The sequence below is a fragment of the Coturnix japonica genome, chromosome 6, assembly GCF_001577835.2.
Source record: "Coturnix japonica isolate 7356 chromosome 6, Coturnix japonica 2.1, whole genome shotgun sequence".
In the NCBI taxonomy this organism is placed as follows: Eukaryota; Metazoa; Chordata; class Aves; order Galliformes; family Phasianidae; genus Coturnix; species Coturnix japonica.
In genome coordinates this window covers 16,591,055-16,612,270 of record NC_029521.1, presented here as the reverse complement: position 1 = coordinate 16,612,270, position 21,216 = coordinate 16,591,055, and the positions used below count along the sequence as shown (strand labels likewise).

At 40.6% G+C, this 21,216-nt stretch overlaps 1 protein-coding gene across 2 annotated transcripts; it reads right to left on the bottom strand.

Moving 5' to 3' along the window:
* Window positions 1-284: 284 nt before the first annotated feature.
* On the bottom strand, window positions 285-19,873 carry STAMBPL1 (STAM binding protein like 1). 2 transcript variants are annotated; one of them, XM_015866806.2, is made up of 11 exons: window positions 19,607-19,873; window positions 10,413-10,610; window positions 9,519-9,736; window positions 7,998-8,073; window positions 6,548-6,643; window positions 5,346-5,700; window positions 4,619-4,743; window positions 4,401-4,538; window positions 3,750-3,862; window positions 2,487-2,586; window positions 285-608 (listed from the first exon to the last, which is right to left on the bottom strand). In XM_015866806.2, the coding sequence occupies exons 2-11, from the start codon at window positions 10,494-10,496 to the stop codon at window positions 552-554; spliced, it is 1,362 nt and encodes a 453-aa protein (XP_015722292.1). In that variant the 5' UTR covers window positions 10,497-10,610; window positions 19,607-19,873; the 3' UTR covers window positions 285-551. The 2 variants fall into 2 exon arrangements, with proteins under 2 accessions (XP_015722292.1, XP_015722293.1); XM_015866807.2 differs by lacking the exon at window positions 19,607-19,873 and adding an exon at window positions 19,326-19,447.
* Window positions 19,874-21,216: the final 1,343 nt, after the last annotated feature.

The window sequence follows — 21,216 nt, the reverse complement described above, 5'->3', positions numbered from 1 at the left end:
TTATCCAAAGGACTCTGATTCTTCTCTACTATTCCAGGATACAATGAGAGTCAGCACTCAGGTGAAGGACTTAACTATGTCTTCTGTTAATGACTTAGCAGAAACTTGAGATATGTAGGAGTGAAAACAAAATCTCTGAATTGATGTGTTTGCTTCTGCTACATACAATGTAAATTCAGGGAAGCTATGAAGAGATTAATTAGATAAATAGATAAAAAGCCAACCCCGGTTAAAAATATCTGTAATTCTCAGTTAATAATAACAAAAGACAAAAGGAGCATTACTTATTTCAACTTTGTTACTGTAACTTGAAGTTCATTTTATTGTTGTTTTTAGTGAGATGATACATCTACAGTTTCAGGAGTAACGCCACTGAATTCCATCTTGCCAGGGCAACAAAATAACTCCAAAACAGGCAAAAAGCAATAAATACCAAACCATTCAATCTAAAATGTATAAATATAAAAGTCATTTTTGAAAACGTAAGAAAAACAGGAAGCCATTTTTCTCTTTTGGCCACTTTATAGCAACATTGCGACTGTCCATCCGTATCACCTCAGATCCAGCACAATTATCTTTATGTCTTTCCCAACCACATGGGTGCATGGCTGTGGAAGAAGATACATTATTCACAAACCATTGTCAGTAAATTAGTAGCGTGTTTCAGACTATTTCTTCCTGTGTCTGCTTAATAATTTGCCTATATATCCTTAACTCTGCCTACCACTGTGTCTGTTGACAGACAAACCATGTCTTCACAGCTGTGTACTGCCTATACTGCTGTATAAAGCAAGGACTGTAACATAGAAAAAGAAATAAATTTCAGTAGAGGATATTTCTTCATGCGTGGTTGTGACACGGTGTAGTGTACAGTAGAGTAGTACAGTGTGATCCTTTGCATATCACAGCAGCAGATACCTGAAATGGAGGAGGAAGGAGCTGCGTGCTGTGTTAGAACAGGTGCATGGAGGACAGCTGCAAGGGAAGCTTGAGCTCTGCTCACTTCCTGCAGAAGTGTCTGCCCATACATTTTTGGGGGTGTTTTTTAAAGCATTTAGGATTGTGTCCTCTGACACAGCCATGACAAAATGAGAACGTATGTTGGATTTGTGGAGAAGTGGTTTTGTTGTAAATCAGAGAGTCTCACATAAAGGTTGTTTCAGAAAGCTTCCTCTATTAGCACCCCTAATATTTTTCCCTCAGGAAAAAAAATACTGTGTTCTTACTGTTCTTGTTGGAAGATGAATGTGTTTTGGGAATTATATTTGACAGGATGTTTTGTATTCAGCATGCCAGCAACATGTCTAATGTTTATGAAACAGTACCCAGTAATTTCATTCATGCACTAGGTCAGTAAAAGACCACTAAAAAGATTTTGTCTAGAACAAAAGCTTTAGGATTTTGTATCAGACTTGGACGACCTTCTCAGTCCCCCTAGAGTCAGTTGTAAAGGAATAAAGCAAAACACAGAACCCAAGCTCTCTTACTTTCTGAGTAGTACTGATATTCCCAGAGTCCTACAACAAAGAAGTAATGTTTAAAGTCTTTTAGTTACATATTTTGAGCCAGAGGCATCAACTGGTTTTTTTTGTTTTTTTGTTTTTTTTTTTCCAGATAGCAGTGACATTTCTGATAATTCTGAAAGGCTGTGCCATACACATAGCATGCTATGCTCCTAAAACATCAGAAGATAACAGTAGTTACTAAAAAAAGCCTATGAGAAGGTAGAAAAAAAAATGGAAAATGAACTGTTCAGCAACTGGAATGCTGTGTTGGGATGACACAGTGGGAGAGATGAGCTATTTTTTTTTTTGTTGTTGTTGTTAAAAACTGGAGGGCTCAGGAACAACTATTGAAACTGTGGCTTTTATTTCTGAAAGTAAGTGGTGTGTAGGGGAGCTGTTATGTCACGGCCTGTAGTGATGATTGAGCACCTGGTGAAGGGCTGGAGGTGGCTGACTCAGAGAACACAGATGCAAGCAATTCACCTGTGCTTCCCTCCTGACTAGAAGGGGTGGGCTCTGGATCCCCCTGGGCTCATTTAAGAGCTAGCCTAAGACAGGAGATCATTTGCTGGATGAAGGCTGCTTCCTGAGAAGGAATGTTCCCCGATCACTGCTCCTCACTACATGCTGGGTGAGTCAACTTTTTTTTCCTGTTTATGATTATTGGTATTCCTAATAATACTTTGCCTGGTATTGCAAAGAACTTGTCAGAAGCAGTTTTGCTGCTTTGTAGGACAAACAGGGTGACTGACGGCAGCTGCTTGTGGTTAGGTGCTATTTGAATGACAGAGCATAACAAAAGTCTTATGGCTGCTACTGACTGCTTAAGTCCTGATGTCTACCTTAGATGGTGAAATATATGCAAAGAGTCATTAGGATAGAAATAATGTACAAAGGAAGCTAAACTGCAGCAGGTTTAATTTCTGCTTGCAGGACTATGCACAAGAACTCAATCAAAAACATGTTGGATTACATACTTACATCAAACAACCTAGGGTCCTTTGTATGTGGATGAAATCCCTTCTTTTTGCAAGCAGAAACTTCAAGCATGCCAGCATTAGTCAGCCTGAAGATGCCAGTACTGGAAAACAAGCATGAAACTACTGTTATGCAATGTCTGTGTAATGCAAGTACAGAAATTCATGCACAAATAATTTAACAAAAGGATAATGGGATTGTACTCAGTCACCTCTGATACCTTGGACTCATATTAAACTATGCTTATTTTCACCAAGAAACAGTAATAATCTAATAACTACAAGATGACACCAGATTAATTAATTTTACAGACAGGAGTAACAGGTTAGAGTTAGTTACAGGGTACCAGCTGAAGTTATGAAGATTATGAGACTACAGAGATTGGAGAAGGTATGCAGACACTGCTGTGTAGTGCTTGTGCACTTACCATTCCAGCTGTATTTACAGCTCTGCTATCTGAATGGCTCATACAAAAAGCTGGCCAACTAGAATGGGATTCATAGAAGTTATCTATGGAAGCAGAAGGCCAGAAAGACGGTCTCAAGAAATGCGCAGCCTAAATATCAAAGTTAACCATGAGGCCTTGAAATGTCACACACATCGAACAATAACCATAGAGCTTTTGAAACTGAAAGGAACCTCTGAAGATTAGCTGGTCTGACCTCCCTTCACAAGCCGAGTCACGTTGAATAGGCTGACCAGGACAACGTCCACTCAGGTTCTGAGTATGGAGTTTTAACAGTGTCTCTGGACATCTTCTAACAGTATATCTCATTTGCTCTTACAGTTTCAATTTTTACTAGGTTCTTACTGCTTGTATTTTATGAAATAAGAAAATAGAATCTTGTTAGGCAAAGAGTGACCTTTAACAACCTATTCCCAAAGCTCAGGCTTTCACACCATCCTACAGAAGTATGTCTAACACTTCCACTTCCTCCATCAGATGGAATGAAGATAGGTCTGTGGTAGGCCACTGGCAATGAAGTCTACAGAAACAGCTCCTGTCATTAGTACTTGTTTGTGCAGAGTATAAAAATAAATCAAAATCTGAAACCTGGAGGTGGGAATGGAGGAGGAAAAAGAAGCCAGAAAAAATATTGTGCTTTTACAGACTGAGTGGAATGCAAGTCTAAATAGGTCAAAGAAAACAAACTTGTGATACACTCCTTCATCCCAGCTGACACGTGCTGTTTGTATTTGATCCTGTTTTAAGATAAGGAGTAGGCAAATATAACACCATATTAACTTAGAAAAATCAGAACTCACTCATTATGTTTTGGTGAACAAACAATTGCAATGGCCTCTGGTAACATTAGCTGATAAGAACAATGAGTATGAAGATCAACACTGGATAAGAATGCGGTTTGTGTTGGATGTGTCTACAAAAAGAAAGAAAATTCAGTATAGTGAAATATTTCTTGAAAGATAAGGACAACGTGCATTCAACAAGGGACAATAATTCTTAACAAGTAAAAGCATTGGTACTTCCCAGGTTGGCATTTTCTTTATTAATACAGATTCATGGTTGTTAGGGTGGCTTATCAGTTCATGGGACTTAATCTCAAGAAGATGCACAAACCATTTTTCAATTATTAAGAAAAAGAAGTGGAAAGAAGTACAAGATAAGAGGGAAATTATTTTATTGTTCAAAATCTCTAGAGTGAAATCCAAATAATTAATGAGTTTAAATCACACAATACCCTCAGATTTTTCAGTGGTTTTTGAATACAGTGGAAAACAGATGGCACTAGAAAGTAATAACATATCCCAAAAATGAGAGAAACAAATCCCTATGATTAGAATTAAACAAAGAAATTCATTTGAATCATGTCAGTTATTTCTTTGGTTCATCATTTCCAGGATTAAACATAATATGCAGAACTGATACAAGAAAGCTAGAATCTGTGACGTACGTACATGTATCCAGCCCAAAGTGAGGAGATCAAACTGGTCCTGAATACCAAATAATTCTTCCACGTTCTCCATGTCACAGTAGTCTGGTCCTGAAGATTGCTTTGGCACTATTACATGAGTAATAGTAAATTCGTTGTGTGTCTGTAAAACAAACACTGAGATGGTAACTTGAAGTGGAAGGAGGAGCGTCTTCCCCATACAAATGTGAAAGTTAACTGTACCAGTTTTCCACAGAGAATTCCACATGTCTCTATTCCTCTCAATGTATTCGCCTCTGCCAGCAGCAGAAATCTGTGACAGAGATCCCTGGGTAAAATTACACCTCTGAGTGCTTCAGCCAATTGAGCTAGCAAACAAATGAGAGAGAGAGATAAAAATGCATATATAGCCTACGCAGTGACTCTCCCTATAAGTCATTATCCACAGAGGAAATTATTGAAGATTAAGAAATTAATCTCACCACATCACAGATCTCTAAAACGAGATTACACCAACACAAGTACATCATGCTAAACTGAGGTTACCAACTCATAAGATATGCTATAGCCTGCCTCTTGTGGTGACGGAGTTGATCTCGTTTTTCAGGCCAGGGCTTCTGAAAAATATCTAACTGAAGCAACTGCAAGTTCTGTTTCTGTTCTCAAGATTCAAGTGGACTTCATGCTATAGGAACACTGAGGCTTCATCTCCAGATGCATCTACTGGTGCTCAGATGGAAATTGTAGAACTGTAAACATCTTTCTTAAAATGAGGAAACTGTAGAACTGTTGTGGGTGCATTTACCTATTCGTACTTATTCCACTACAGATGCTCTCAAAGTGTGCAAACCATGGAATCATTAGGTTGGAAAAGACCTCCGAGTCTAACCATTATCACATGCATGTGCAACACATGGTCTGCTATAAGAAGTAGAGATGCAGATAAGGAGTACAGAACATGTGCACTTACTCTGGACAGCACTTAAAGCAGCTGCTGGCTTTAGGGCCTGGTTTGCTGGAGGTGAATCTCCAGTAGAGACACATATGCCACTCTTCTCTTTTTTCTCTAGTAGTGTGGTAGGTGAGGAACTGTTCCCAGGTACAGAAATGCAGGATAGCATACTTCCATCTATCTGCTCAGACATAACCATGCTCTCTTTGATCTTCTGATCTCGAGCCAGTTCTTGCTTCTTAAGCTGATCCTCAAAGAATTGAAACTGTTCTGATTCAAGCTGCTGCTGTCGCATATGTGCAATTCTTTTCTTCTCTGCCTCTATCAGCTTCTGCTGCTCTAGTTTCTTCAGAGATTCAGTTTTACACTTGTTCTGAAACATATGCAAAATACACGGTTGCTAAAATAAGCTATAAAAAGGAGGGAAAAGCAGCAATCTAACTGTATTAGAGAATATTATTAGTATATTATATTAAAACTCACTTCTTAAAAAGCCTTCTGGCAGCTGTTAGCTGAAGTGCCAAATACAACCCTATCCCCCAGAGTAGTATGATACAGAATGAAGTATTGTAAACAAAGAAGTCCTAACACAAACCTTCTAACCTGCGTACCTGTGATGGTTTGTGTTTTACTTGAGCAGTGAGATCGCTGTCCTCACTAAATCAGTTTACTAAAAAAAGAGTTTTCAGAATAGCAGTGGTAAATTGATGAGACACAAGTATAACTCCTTAGAGTTTTCAATGCAACAAGTGATGTTAGCACAGGTTGGTTGACTTTCTCCTGTTTATTTCTTTCCTTAACTTGCTCTGAATTACTCCCTGTGCTGAGGGGGGCTTAACCCCAATGCTGTGTATATGCCAACCCCAGCCTCAGACACGCTAGATGCCATCTCTTCCATCCCTCTGGTCTGAAAGCCAATATGCATTTTCTACAGACGCATGCAAGTGTCTGAACAATGTCCTCCCTATGAAACTGAACCTAAGCATATCAAAGATCTGTTTTGAACTTCTTTGGCTATTATGCAGCTACCACAGCACATCTATTTCCAAGCTCACACTTGCTCTGCTTACTTTCAAATGTCCAACTGATCAGATTCTAGGTCACTCTAAGCAGTGACTAGGTTTGTACAGGGTGGATATTTTATTTCTTTACCCTTATGAAGTTGTATAGATGCAAAAAATATTCATACAGCAGTGATTTTATAACCAAGTAAAACTTACTTTGTTTTGCATGTATTCTTGATATTCTAAGCTATATTTTTTTAAAAGATCTCTCTTCAGTTCATCTGTCCGTGGAAATGCAACCTCCTTCAGTTTCTTTGGGTAGGGTAGAAAGATACGCAAGTTAACTTTTCACTTTATAAAAGCATCACCTGAAAAGCAAACTCATCTGTGATATGCATATAAAACAATTAAGAAAACCTACTCTTCTCCCAGGAAAGCAAAGAGGAATTACGCAGTGAACAATCAGCTTATTACACTTACATTGCACATCAGTTACATAGCACACTGATAAGCTATATTAATTTACATCAGTAGAAGCTTTTATAAGACTACTTGTTATGTAATGAAAAGACTGTTAGATTGTTTTTCCAGTAGTCTGTTACCCCTGTTTAACAGGTGTATGATGACTAACATCACTTTTTTTTCTTTAAGTAGACATATTTTTATAAATAAATCCAGGGCTAACTTTCAGTGTTTCATGTAGGATCAACTCATTTACTCTGGAGCACCCTGTACAGAAATAAAGCATAAAATGCCCATTTCTATGTGGAGAAAAAAAAGAAAGGCTATAGTTGCACATGTGGGTCCTGTGAAAACTCAGGCAGATTCTTAACTTAAAACCAGCACTGTCAGTGTTTACAGCTGATACAGAGGCTGCTATGGAATAAGTTAGAGGCTGTAAGCAAGGGAAGGGAAGTAACTGCATGCAATAGAGGAGAACATACATTAGAGCCCTTGCCCCTTTCTCAGCAGGGATGTTATCCCGGATTGTGGATAACAATCAACATTTGGCAAGAAGGATTTTAGCTTTGAATATGACATTATGTAACTTTAATGGTAGTAAAATCCATGCAAATACAGCAGCATAAAGCAGAAAAGACACTAATTATTGTTCTAACAATTCTCAGTGAGTAACTCCAGATGTTTTAAGTTCTTTATAAGGCTGTATTTGAAATCTGATATTGATAAACTATGTTGGAGGGGGAAAAAAACTGAAAAATACAAGTATATATATTTGGTAATATGCAAAAATATTCTTTGACTCTTAAGCTGGTAAGCAAATAATGTGAAGACAATAATAAGGTGTCTCTCTTTCCTTCTGTTTCCAGTGGAGTTTGGATCAGCCATTCATACAGTTAGGATCAGAATGAAACTATGCAGTTAGGTTAGTGTGTTTTCTTGAAGTAAACTTTCCAAAATAGATGTACCTGGGTTTCAGCAATCTACCAGATTATTCAGAGGTTGGTCTTACTCACCTTTTGGAATGTGTAGCAATGACCAAGTGGTTAAACTAAGATAAAACACAACCATCTCGTAGAGAAAGTTATCAGAATTTCAAGCTCTGTTGACTGCCTTAGGCTAAGTATGCAGTGGGGGGAAAAGGAATGATAAGAAAGAACAGAAATGGGGGAAACACATCTCAAAGTTCAGGAAATGGGAACCCTACCTTAATAATAACTTGTTTTTCTGGTACTGCACATTGGTGATAGTCTCGGTGACTGGGCAGCTTCTCCACAAACAAGCTAGAAAATTAAACATGCATATTTGCCTTGATAGCCAGAGGAATATCTCTGTTAGCTTTTCTTTGGCAGAAAAATCAGTTTCACGTGTTATAGCTGTTAAACACTGGATTCTAGATAATTTTGGAGCAGACTTCTACACCACTTGTTTGTTTAAACTATTGCTTAAACTTTTGTATGGCCTGGTATGAGACATGTGGGTTAATGACAGGAGGTTATTTTCTGTCTGAATATATTTTGTTTCTCATTATCAGTGGGCTGGGTTAAAAAAGGATTAAGTAGCACTCAGCACCTGCAAATACCCTCCACACCAGCCACTGTTACTAAATCTTATTTCTGCCATCTTGATCTGTTTCCTCAGCTGAAATGCTGAATCTTAAATAAGACTCGATCATTAAAGCAGCTATTTCTACCAGATTAAGCTGTACAGCTAAATACAGCATTATTAACCCATCCAGACATCTAAATTATGGCAACACTCAGCTGCAGAAAAGTTTGGAATTCACAGGTGCTATCATTTTTCCAGCAATTGGAAATGTTCACCTCTGTTCACCTATGTTCACCTCTAGACATTCTTTCCAGACAGATGTGTGTGTTTAACATAGTTGAGGAAAGATTTGGTTTAGTTTTCAGAATACTGGGAAGGGGAGGGAAGGTTTCTTCTGAAAAAAATCTAGAAAGACTTTTCTTATATGCATATTTTAGAAGCAGCAAAATAAATCGATCACTGCTACAGCAAGGAGCGCTACTTAAATTTTACCTCTGCCACTGAGACAGTTTTCAACTGATTACTTCGGAAGTTGTAATGAAAGCTGCCCAGATTTTTTTATTTAATTTTTTTATTATTATTATTTTGTGATGGGGAACACAATCATACAATGAATGTATATTGTGGATTTTGCATTTACTGCTTTAAGAAGCAGTAAATAATGCTTTATACTTTTGGGGCAAAAAGCTGGGTTTTTTTTTCCATGGTTTTTTTTTTTCCTTTTGAATACTGTGCCATGTTTTCTCCTTTAAAATCTGCTGAGGTTCATGGGGCTTAATGATTAGTCTCAAATCTTATGCAAACATTGATTGTTAAGGCTTATGCTGTATTTTAACAACATGCTGATCTATACACAGTAACCTGTGGGGAACGGTGCTCATGGTATAGCCTGGTACTGCAAGCTTCAGCCTCCTTACATAATGTTAATTCACCTTGGCAGTCAGAAAGCAAGTAGGGCTACTCCACTAGCAGTAGAGAAGACATTATAATAAAGACTGAAGTTAGATTGAAGATCTCAAAAGAAGGTAGTTATTCTGCAAGAAAACAGTGAGCTTTTCTTCTCCCAAGCTAAAAGGGTGCTCAATTTCATTGCAAATATTTTTTTCCCCTTCACTTACAACTGCAGCTATAGTACTGTAGTTTAGAATAGTTGCTACAATTACTATAACCTGTTTCTTACGTTATGAACTTGTTATAAAAAACAAAAGCATTCTCCAGATTTCCCTCCTCCATATATATCGATGCCATTCGCTCCATTTCTACTCCAGATCTGAAGTAACGACGTGGAGTGATGTCCTCATTGATTGCAATATTGCTGCCAAGTTTGCTTAAGGCACGCACTCTCTCTTCTGGGGTCACAGAGATATCCGTGTGGTCAGGAATAGCTACGAGCTTTTTCTGAAAAAGAACAGAGTATTGAGGAGAACCAGGTACTGCATTTCACTTTCAGTAAATGATCTCATTCAAGAAACTCAAAGGAAATCTTCAGAATAGGTATCAGTTTCCACACTGCTAGTAGCTGTTAAAGTGTCCCAATGTTTCTCAGTTGCATTACAAAAAAGAAAGGATCCTTTCACTAATTTTTCAAACTGTAAGAAAATCTCAGAAATTAAGTTATGAAAAAAGTAAGTAAACCCCATCAGAAACGATCAAAGGCAACACAAAGCATGTCTTCTTCAGAAATCTTCAAAAATGAGATAAGGTTCTTCCTTCAGTTATTGAAGTAATCTAGTGGAAGGCCTGAAGGTGCAAATCACTGTTACATGCTTCTGTGTGGTTAAATAAGTGGCTACTGCAAGTTGTTTCCTCTTAGACTGCTGAAAAGGTTTACCTTTTCTATTTTAAATGTTTGCTTCAAATCTTTAAAACTGTGACCACTGAAACAAACTAAAACCCTAAAGGCCATATATATGGAAACAAAATTCCAGTGAAACCAACAGGAAGAAGAGGTGAGAAGCTGTCAGAATTCAAGAAAATTCTCTTTCAGCTGACATCAGTGCTGCTAAACTGTTCTGAAACCATTGCCTACTTGAAGAGGTGCTAAGCCATTAAAGCATCACTTTGTGATACATACCAAGGAACTAATACTGAATGGTTGTTCCATGTTGCCCTCTGTTTGCAAACCAAGGAGGTCGCTCTTTTTCTCCAGAGCCTCCATCTGGCTGCGAAGGACAGGTTGCCTCAAGTATTAATCCAGTGCTTGGTATTTGCAGCCAGCTGCCTCAGAGCCCAGGGGAAACTTGAACAGAAGTAGGCTGATCGTGGTCAGGTGCTGGATGAAACAGGACAAATCATTCTGGTTAGAAATACATTCAAATGTCGCATCAGTTTGCATGCCTGTATCCACTCATTAATTCAGTTTCAAGTGCTTACATGCTTACTAGCAATCTAAAATTTAGCAGGCATCTCAAGTTTGAAGTAGGGAATGCATGGGGTCTCACAGAACATTTGTGAACAAGCTGATTACTCCAGCATTATCAAAGTGGACTCAAACACAACATATCAAATTATCTTTACAATCTTTACAGCAACTTGGATTAAAAAAAATAAAAAATAAAAAAAAAAGCCCAAGAAAATAAACCAACTTCTAAGCATTAAGTCTTAAAAGTTCAAAGACTAAGCACAGAGTCTATTTCCTTGTGCACATGTCATGACAAGCATTATTTAAACCAGCATGAATCTCCCATATTTTTTCCTGCTAAGCCTATAATTAAAACAGCATACAAACTCATATCAGCAATATGAAGTACCACGTGCTCAAACTGTATAACTTGTTGACTCCAACTCTGCTCAAATTACAATGAAATATGACAAGTTGACTGATGGTAATTACTCCTTGAGCAGCTCTGAACAAGTTAAGACAAATATTTAGAGACACTGTGGTCATAAAAAAAGAAGAAAATTAATTATCTAAATTATACTGGAAATATAAACGTGAAGCTGCTAATGTGGCCTTTTACTTCTGTGCTCTCAAACCTAACAGACTTTATTCTGAATGTCAAAGATGCTTCATATGAAGTAATATATGTATTGCATCATATTTTAAGCATACACTGTAGGTTCAGCACAGATCTTTTTTCAGAGTTTTCCTCTCTGGAAGCCAGAGGGCTCTGGGTTGGAGGAGAACAATCCTAACGTGTTTTCAGCATCGATTTCTGAATCTGGGTCTTCCTCGTTTTTATAGGAACTACCACTACCTGTTAGGTCAGCCTTCAGTTTTAACCGTTAATGTTATAATGAAACATTATAGGAGACACTGAATCTACATCAGCAATGTATTTTCTTTAAAAATAATTTGAATTGTCCTGCTTAATTGCAAAATTCCTTACTTGGCACGCTTGCTGAATGAGTCTTACCCTGTTTTTATGTATCATCCCCTAATCTCAAGTAACTTATTCTTGCTTGACTTTACTGCCATGTTTTCCATTTTCAAGAATTTTATTCATGTCATCTGGCATACCACAGATCTGTGCACCTAATTTAAAGACCATCTTTTTTCAGTGTAAGGCATTCAAAGCCCTTGCAAAATTTGTGACACACCAATGGATGTTAAAAAAAACAAACAAATGATGAAGCTTGGCTTTTACACCCAAGACATCGATATTAGCTGTGGTGGTAGCACCAATGGAAAATGTTCTCTAAATGATTTAATTTTATACAAATGGAGCTCTGGTGCAAATGATCATCTTGGCAGGAGAGTCCTATTCATTGCTGATTCACAGTCTGCAGAGGCCTCACGGGACCACAGTAATGAAATAGCCTTGGCTAAAGGAAAACTAAGCTTATAGTTCCCTGTGGCTAGTTCCACCCAAACTTAGCTGGATCATGGCAGCCCTAGTAGGCTGTGAAAGGGGAGGACTGCCAGCCTGGAGAGTGAAGAGTTTACATCAGTCTTCTTTCCCTGCAGCTCTGATGCTCAGCACAAGTTACAATTTCAGTAAGAGGCTCTGCATTCATACTGTCTGGCTTAGGAAAACTAATTAAAAAAACCCTCGGTTCTAAAAAGCGTGCATTTTAATCACAGAATCATGGAGTCATAGAACATCCCATGTTGGCACTCCCACAAGAATGATCAACTCCAATTCCCTGTTCTACACAGGGCCATCCAAAATGCAGACCCTGTGTCTGAGATGAGAGCATTGCTCAGATGTTCCTTAAATTCTGGCATTTGGGTCTGTGCTTTGATGGGAAGACTGTTTCTCAAGCACCATGTCCCTTATGGGCCTTCTCCAAAATCTAGCATGGAAATGGGCACAAGATGAGATATGGATTATACACTTCTTTCAATTGATCCCGCAGCTTAAAGGCCTTACAGCCTTGCTGGTCAAAAAATGGGAAAATCTTAGGGCAGCAATTGAGAAACATGTAAGTTTCATTTTTATTTTTATTTTTTTTTCCATTTGTTCTTCCTCCATCATTACCAAAAAAGTCTGTTAAAGAAGCTTGTGGTATCTCCAAGCCAAAATCTTGTGAACTAGTAAGAGAGTGTCATGGAACATCTTGGATGCCTCTAAGAATACTAAGGCTAAAAGAAGAAGTTATTTGAGCCATTTTTAACCAAAAGAAGCATTAATAATAAGAGCAAAAACCCACATATGACACTGGGTATTTTAAAGAGAAGAAGAAACTCCCACTTCCTCAAATTGTGCCAGCGCTCGGAAAGGATGCAGTGTCTGTGCAGAGAGTGAGGCACCGAGCACAGCCAGGTCACTGAGTATGGGGGAGCAGGGGAATCACAACAGATGAAAGAGGAAATGCATTTTTTAAACTTAGCTTCAGGGGCTCTGAACAACGGCTCCTTGTCTTGTGGAAACAATTTCAAGTTTTACTCTACAACAGCAAAGAGAAACACAAGAAACTGAAACAGATTTTATATTCAGAAACACAAAATAGTTATGCTAATACAGGGAACAAAATTCCAGCCCCAGGCATGGAGGATAAATGCCAACAGCAGCCTGGAGCTGTCTTCATCTATTACAGCATAAAGCGCTCTAAAGTCTAAGAGTGAACATGCAATTTTCTGCTGTACGGTTTCAGGCACTCCAATTAATTTAGATGGACTTAGGTAATGTCTGATTAAGAAGAAATATCAGTGCAAAGAAAAATACTGTTTAAAATGTTATTGAAAACTATTCTTTCAGTTCAATTTAAAAAGCACAGAATCAAGTGGAAGGCAAAGGAAAAACAGAGAGCACTTTTAATATAGAGCATACTGAAACATCAAGCTACATGAAATATATCAACATGTATCAAGAGTAGGCTTACGAGACAGAAGTCTTAATGAGAAGATGTGGAGAACATACTCATGGTTTTCTGAGAGGTAAAACTTCATAATTCATTATAAACTCTCCAGCACTCTCACAGGAAGCTGCACAAGATTTAGCAAGTAGTGTGAGCACAAAGAGCAAGTTCCTTTGCCTGAGCCTAGCTAAGATGGCAAGCTGCAGAACCATGACATGCGGTAGCAGCAGGTGGTACGCTTGGCTGCACAGCAAGGCTAATTAGCCCTGGTGAAGTACTGAACTAACAAAGTCACATGGTTTGTGTCTGCAATGGCTGTGCACAGCCAGCTTGGTCTGGGCAAAAGGAGCTCACGCCACCTACACCCAGGCCTAGGACAGGCTCTGGAACACCAGCGGGCCTCACAACCAGTCCATGTGAGATTGCAGCATGCCAACAAGACTGGCCAGGCCACCAGCCACAAGCACTGTGGAGGAAGAAGCGGCCACACAGCTCTGGGCCTCTGAGTGCAGAGAGGAGCTCAGAGAGCTGCTGCCACTTGAAGGCTGCAGAAGCATGAGGATGAAATTGCACCAGGTTTTATTGCCAGCTTGAGGTTGCTTGTCTTTCTTGTGTCTTCAGATGAGATTTTTAGATGCTGAATGATCTTTTAGATCTATAAATAATGAACAGCTGAACTTCAATATATTACTAGTTTAATCGCTGGTTTTCACTTTGCCTCCCTGTAACATACTGTTTACATTTCAAGAGATGTAGTTGCATTACACTGACTTCCACCAGCAGTGCTTGTCAATAAACAAAGCTTTGTTACAGAGATCACCAGTAAAACTTTACAGAGCATGTCTTAATGTGCAAGCCAAACTTCTGCTAAAACTTACAGAAGCCTGGGGCAGTAGCAATCATTTACTCTCTGCATGTTTTTAACAGTAGATTATTTTAGAAATATTCACCCTTTGTTAGACACTTTGGTAGAATGTAAAGCACACTGATTCTTTTGCTTCAGTTCTTTGCAATCAAGGTGTAGAGATGTTAGCTAATATAAGAGCTAAAATGTGTCATGGTTCCACCTTTCTACAAGATACTCTCAAAAGTAATGCTCTATATTCATACCATGATTACAAAAAAAGCTTACTTTAATACTGCAATAATAAGCTAAAACTCTGTAAAGCTCTGGTTTACTACTCTATGAAGTGTGATGGTTATAGAACTCTAAAATAAAGATGTCTCAAACCACAAGAAGGTCACTTCTCACTAAAATAGTCAAATAAGAAAGTGCAAAAAAACCCTTTTAATTTCCCATGATGGAACTTAATCATCTCAGGAAACATGAAATAGAGAACATCCAGTCATTGCTAGATGAAGGCAAAGGATGGTTTCATGCCAACAAGTCACCCATTGTGCAAATATTCATACTTCTGCATTTTGAAGTTGATGTTTGGCTAAATTTGGTGGAGAGAAAAAAAATTAGCTAGAAAAGCAGGCATCTAACTCATTCAAGCTCTGTTTGAAACACCAAGCATATTGGTACGGCATATAATCATTTCCACACATGCTTGGGTTCGATACAGAATATGCTAAAAACAGCCTAAAAAGCAAATGGCCTTCTGTTGGTTCTCTCCAAAAAGAAACAGCATGTTTATCTGTCAGCATGTGTTCTGAAACAGCAGTTTCCTATCACAGCAAGTGATTCAGCCCGTAGAGTAAGTAGTCTCTTCTGGAAAAAAAACACAAAGCACTGAACGTCACAGCAAGACCATTCTCTTGTGCAGAGAAAAAAGGCAGCTAACAATAAACAACAGAAGGGCCTTTTAATGAAGAGAAGCACAAGGAACTTCTTGCTGACTGCCCCAGCTTGGTCAATGGAGAAGCTGCTCTTCATAGGCTGGGCTCAGTAAAAGATTGTCCCAATAAATGTTCATAATTTAACACAGCAAAATCTTTTATTCATTCACATTTTATGTCCATGGCAAGAAATAAACCCATTCAACCATCCATGAGCAAACTCTCTTATCTTTACCCACAAGAAATAAAATGCATCTCATCAGCTCCCCTTCTGCAAAAAGGCAGCTCACAAAATAAAGCCTTACCTGCCATTCTGAGCAATCACTCAAAACTGACTATTTATTCCACCACTCAATCCTCTTCCAGTTTAGCATGATCTTAATTTAGGATGATGTTATTTCAGTTCCTCTCTAACATATGGCACACAGAATGCTGATGCCGCCCATGGAGGTTAGCTGCTAGAGGCTAGCAACTGGATGGGACCATGTGCTGATATATGCTTAAAATTTAGGGTAAGAATATGTGGAATAAGAAATGGAATTAATTGTCCTCAGGACAAACATTGCTGCCGCAGAGAACGTGAATGTGGAACCTACAGACATTTCTCATTGCTTCAGAGCACAAAGGACTCTGACCTTCATGTGTTTTCTCCTTCATTTTTAAGTAGATTTCTGAAGTCAAGATCTGTAGTGCCTGTGTTGCAGCAAAATGTGCTCTACCTGCAATGATACTGGCCATTTATAAAACAGCGTCCTGAAAAACAGTCTGGAAATTCTGAACACTGAAACCTGCACCTGCGAACTACAGACCAGTGAGCCCACAGGGTTCTTTTCTATAATGGCTTCTTGTATTGAAACAAAACTTAATCCCTCCCTTCCTCCCTCTTTCCGGCAACACCATTCCCCATTTTTGATGTAACAAAGTATCACCAGAATGCCTTGAATCTGTAGCACCTTCAGGCTGCCGGCAGCACAGCATGGCTTCTCTCCAATGACCTATTACAAGGTTAATTTAGACAAGGCATGGAGGAACAAAACCCAGTCCTTCGTCTAGGAAATTCACAACAGTCTCCCACCAATGTGACTGTACCAAGGTATATTAAACTAGAAGAGGGAAGAAATGAAGGAAATAGCCGTTATGATGAGATTTGTTCTTTGATGATTCAGCTGAAGTACTGAGAGAAGATACCTGCAATACATGTCATAGTGGATAAAACTAACCTTGAACATCATGAAGACTAGAAGCTGTGTTGCCAAGGGAAACAAATGAAAGTCTAAGATCAGCACAGCGGTCTGTGACACATTAGAGGTTCCCAAGAAACAAACAGAGCAGGATTATTTCCAAATTCTCAGGATTCATAGCTTCCCTGCCTGCAGCCCTACTTGTCTCAAAGACAAAGGAAAGGTAATGGTTCTTCTGCTATTTAATTGTATAACAATTCCAAATTCTGTAACTACTAATAAGGACACTTTTCAGTAGGGTAACCATGCGCAACAATCCATCTTGGCTTCTGTTGGCAGACAATTTCCTATTGTCTTATTTATTACAGCTCATAATGCACATGACGAGAAAAAGGAGAATTAAATTTATCAGACATTTCTGGCACAAATTCACAGTCCACCTGGAGTCAAATTATCTGCACAGTGCCATGCCTGTCCTGTGGCATCAAATCTAAAAAATAAAAATAATAATAATAAAAAAAATTGGAGCATTAGTTCAATAGATTCTGACTACTTCGCATCCTAATGTTTAAGTGAGCAAAATGCAGGTAAAAACCTGATAGTGCCATTACCTATGGAATGGAGTGTGGTCAACTAACATACCCACCAGTTAATCAGGTGTAAGCACCATGCTGCAGAAACATGTTAAGATAATACTGTAAGTATTTCATAATGAATTTCATGATTTCATAATGAAGTCTTTGACCTCCTTCTCTAACCTAGTTGCAGGATCTCTTGTGCTATGAGCAGATGGGGGAAACAAAAAACAAAAGTGTTTGCCTTTACAGGAAGGATTCACTGTGCTTTAATCTATTTTTTTCTTGTTGTTAAAGAAGGATTTCTAATTTCTTGTTTGTAAGTTTCTAAGGCTGACGACAATAGACACACTCCTCAGAGCAGCACTGAATGTAATTGAGCAGCTGCCCTTAAACCAACTGGATTACCCAGAGTCTGAAAGCCAAGCACAGTGCTGTGTAGCTCACCCAGGGAAGCTATGCACAGTCCATCTCTGGACCAAAATAATTTCCCAATTAATTACTTGCCCTTTCAGGATGAATCTGATAATATTAACCCTCCCCCCCTCCCAATCCAGACTTTACTCTTAGTCAATGGAAAAAGCTGGAGGTCACTGGAGGTCTTCTGACAGTGATCCAGAGATTCTGAAACAGGCAGGTACCTTCTCCAATGATTATGCAAAGTCCACTGCCTCCCTAGCTCAGTTCAACACTGTGAGTCACCTGGAGCTGCCAGTAGGAAGTGATAGGCAAAGGATGAGTCTGAGCAGGTGCCTGACCCATGGCATCACTGAGAGGTATCATAACATCACCCACGTAAGATCTAAAATGCTGACTTTTTTTATACAAAAGATCTCCATGCAGGAACAGTACTCAGAAATATGTAGATCAGTCAGGATCTGGACTGTACTGGTAAGATCACTTGCTTCCATGGACAGACACTCCTAGTTGAAACTTCCCCCTGAAAGTTTGTTTTTTGGCACAGCAATGCCAGTGTTAGATATTTATTGAAATGATATAGAAAAAGGCTTCCATTACAAGGCAGCAACCTGCTATTCAGAACACAAACTGGAACTGTAACCTTTGATACAGAAATAAAATATTGGGAGCCAGATAAGACCAGGAAAAAGAAACACCCTACGCATACAAGTTGGGCAAACACAGATGAAGCAATAATTTTTATACTGCATTCCCTTCAGTGTCTTCACACATAAATCACTTTGTCACTCTCTGAGCTGCTGAGGATTTCATGACATCCCTCACCTTGAGCTGCAATTTCCCTTGGCATGGTGATCAACTTCCAGGAAATACCTTAAGGCCTCACTGAGAATCTATTCAGACACATAAAGAGAACCACAAGAAACACCTTTCCGGTAGTCTCATTGATCGAGCCACTGACTCCTACTTTCAAACCTAAAACCACGCACTAAAACTCCTTGCTCTTTCAGGCTCTTAAGAGTACTACTGGAAAAAAACAAGCATGTAATTTGTGCCGATGGTGTTGTATTGCATTTGGGAACAATGCTTCTTGTACTCTCCATGATCTAGGAACTTCTGGATTTGTCAGCTGTGGCACCTGGTTTAGTGATTGGTGCCCTGAGCACATAGAAATGCAATATATGAGACAAAAAAAATGCATTGTCCCAGCAGCATCCACCTTCTAGGAGTACTTCACAAGGTTGCGGGCCTGTATACAACTTCCTAGGACCTGCTGCTCTAAGGCAGTTCCTCCAACATACGCAAGCTCCAGCTTTGTGCACTCCATCATGTCAGCCTACCACAAGGAAAAACCTGCTCACGTGAAAACAGACCACGCAGCACCAGGTATGCCACTTCTGCCCATGGCTTCTTGGATCTTCTTGGATATACACTCTGCACTGCACGCATAGTAAATAAAAGAAATCCAGAGTAAATGGACTTCTCCCAAAGGGACTTTCTGTCATCCTTCTGAAATGGGAGCATGCATCCACATAACAGAACCATTAAGTTACACTGCTTGGTGTGCATCTGAGAGATACCTGAGATCCTACAGAGATCACCTCGACACAGGTACAAAATGAGGAAGAGCAGCAGCAGCACCTCACAAGACAGTTATGGGTGCACCAATTAACATCACTTCTTCCTTTTTTACATTCTTTCACCTTCTGATCCGATGACAATATTTCATAGGTACATGGCTGGAGACAGGAAGGATTTACAAACGGAGTATGGGCACAAGCTGTGCTTTACCTCCGCAGCTGGGCCAGGCACTGACGGCTGACAGCTCCCTCCGGGCACACGCTGCGGCCCCGGCAGGCTGTCAGTGATCGCGGCTCCGCCCGGGGCGGTTGTGACCCGCTGGCTGCCGGCACCTGCGAGCAGGCAGAGCAGAAGGGAGGTGGCGGGGCTGATGGAGCAGCGCACCCCGGAAAGGCACGGCGCGGCGCGACCTCTTTTCCCTTAGCAAGCACCGGCGCAAAGCAGCGGGAGGGAGGCAGGGAGGGAGGCCGGGGAAGGTGGCGGCTGCTTACCGCCGAACCGGGTCTCGCAAGCCCGTGGCCGACCCTGGCGGGAGACAAAGCGAAGGCGCCCGGCAGCGGAGGCGGCCCGGGCCTCTCCTGCGCTCCGCCGGCGCCGCGGAAAGGAGCGAAGCGCAGCGCAGCCCCCCACGCTGCCGCAGCCGGCCCGGGTCACGGCGCGGTGCGGGGCGAAGGGAGGAGCCTGCGCGGCGCCGGGCAGCGCGGCAGGGCCGCTGCCTGCATCCCCAGCGGCCGGGGCGCCGCCGTGCGCCCGTGGCGGCCGTTACAGCCCGGAGGCGAGCGGGGCACTCCGCACGGCTGCCGCCCCCAGCGCCGGGCACCTGGAGCCGCATCCCTTCCGAGCTCCGGTCCGTAGGGCAGGGCAGGAAAGGGCAGGGCAGGGCAGGCACCTTTTCAGTACGTTCACGTCTGCCCGAATGTAGTAGCAGGCTCACACGGTTCATTCGGGCGAATCTAAGTCTCCTTTAGGTAAGGAGCAACAGCGGTCGCTAACCGTCTGAGGGAAGAGTCGTGGACATACCTAAAGATGTGCTTGAAGAGATATCAGGAAGGACTGGCCTCCCTGGCCTCCCCCCGGGGCTTTTTGTTTAACCAAGTGTCCCTCGGAGAGAATGGAAGAAGCTTTTAAGGGAATCAACATATCAACACGATAAGAGTACCGAGACATCTTGGAAACAAACAGCAGGATAGCGACTGCCTGGCACAAGATAGAACATAAATTAACAAGTGTCAGAATGTCATTAATAAATGCAAACCTCGGATAAAATTGTAACCCGGAGTACCCAACTAAAGGGGAAACAGGGGAGGGGAAACGCATGGGAGACAAGGTATACAGACTGTAATATCATGTCCCTAGGCACGCTTCTGCTAGCAGGGCACCTGCCATTGCTATCGTGAATAAAAACTGCTTTTATCAGAGATACCATCCTGACCAAAATTATTGGGGTATTTCCAACAGGAGCAAGGGCCCCTCACAGCACTGCAGGGATGTAGTCTGGGTAGCTGAAAGTCTACTGACAGGACATATAAGAGGTGAATGCTTTCTTGTGCTGACACAAGCCATTACAGGATTGTGTTCCTGATGGATTCTAATATGAAGTTAATCATTGTTTGTGGGAATCCTTATCATCAAGTGTCAAGCCTATCTAATTGTTTGGAATTTGTTTTTGTCTTCTGTAAGAAATTTTGGCAACCCTTTATAAACCTTGGGCCAGAGGTGGTGTTAGACTAATTGCTTTCTTTTCTGAGTAGTGCTTCACTGACTCAAATGCTTCCCTGTGACCACTCAGAGCGTACCTGTGGCTGCTTCTTCCAGTTGAACATGGAAAGGCTCTCTGGATAAGCTGATTTCCTTGAGTGCCCCTTGGCATCTTGTTCTGGGCTGTGTGTGCTTGATCTTAGCCCTGTATTCACACAACTGGCTTTTGGAGAGCTGCTATATTCTTGTTCTTTTGTCACCCAGGAAGCATGGTCCCCATTGCCTGCCCTCTGCTTTCTTCAGTGGGGCAGAACCATGTGCACTGTCAAAAGAGAATGTGAGCTAGCTCCTGTTCAGCTCTACTTCTGCATCAGGGAAAATGCACCACTGATGAGGCTGGAAT

Coding starts and splice junctions, on each gene's coding strand:
- STAMBPL1 (XM_015866806.2), bottom strand. CDS start 10,496: ATGGAGGCTCTGGAGAAAAAGAGCGACCTCCTTGGTTTGCAAACAGAG. Junction 8,074..9,518: donor TTTTATAACAAGTTCATAAC/GTAAGAAACAGG, acceptor TTAATTTTCTAG/CTTGTTTGTGGAGAAGCTGC. Junction 2,587..3,749: donor TGTTCACCAAAACATAATGA/GTGAGTTCTGAT, acceptor CTTGTTTTCCAG/TACTGGCATCTTCAGGCTGA.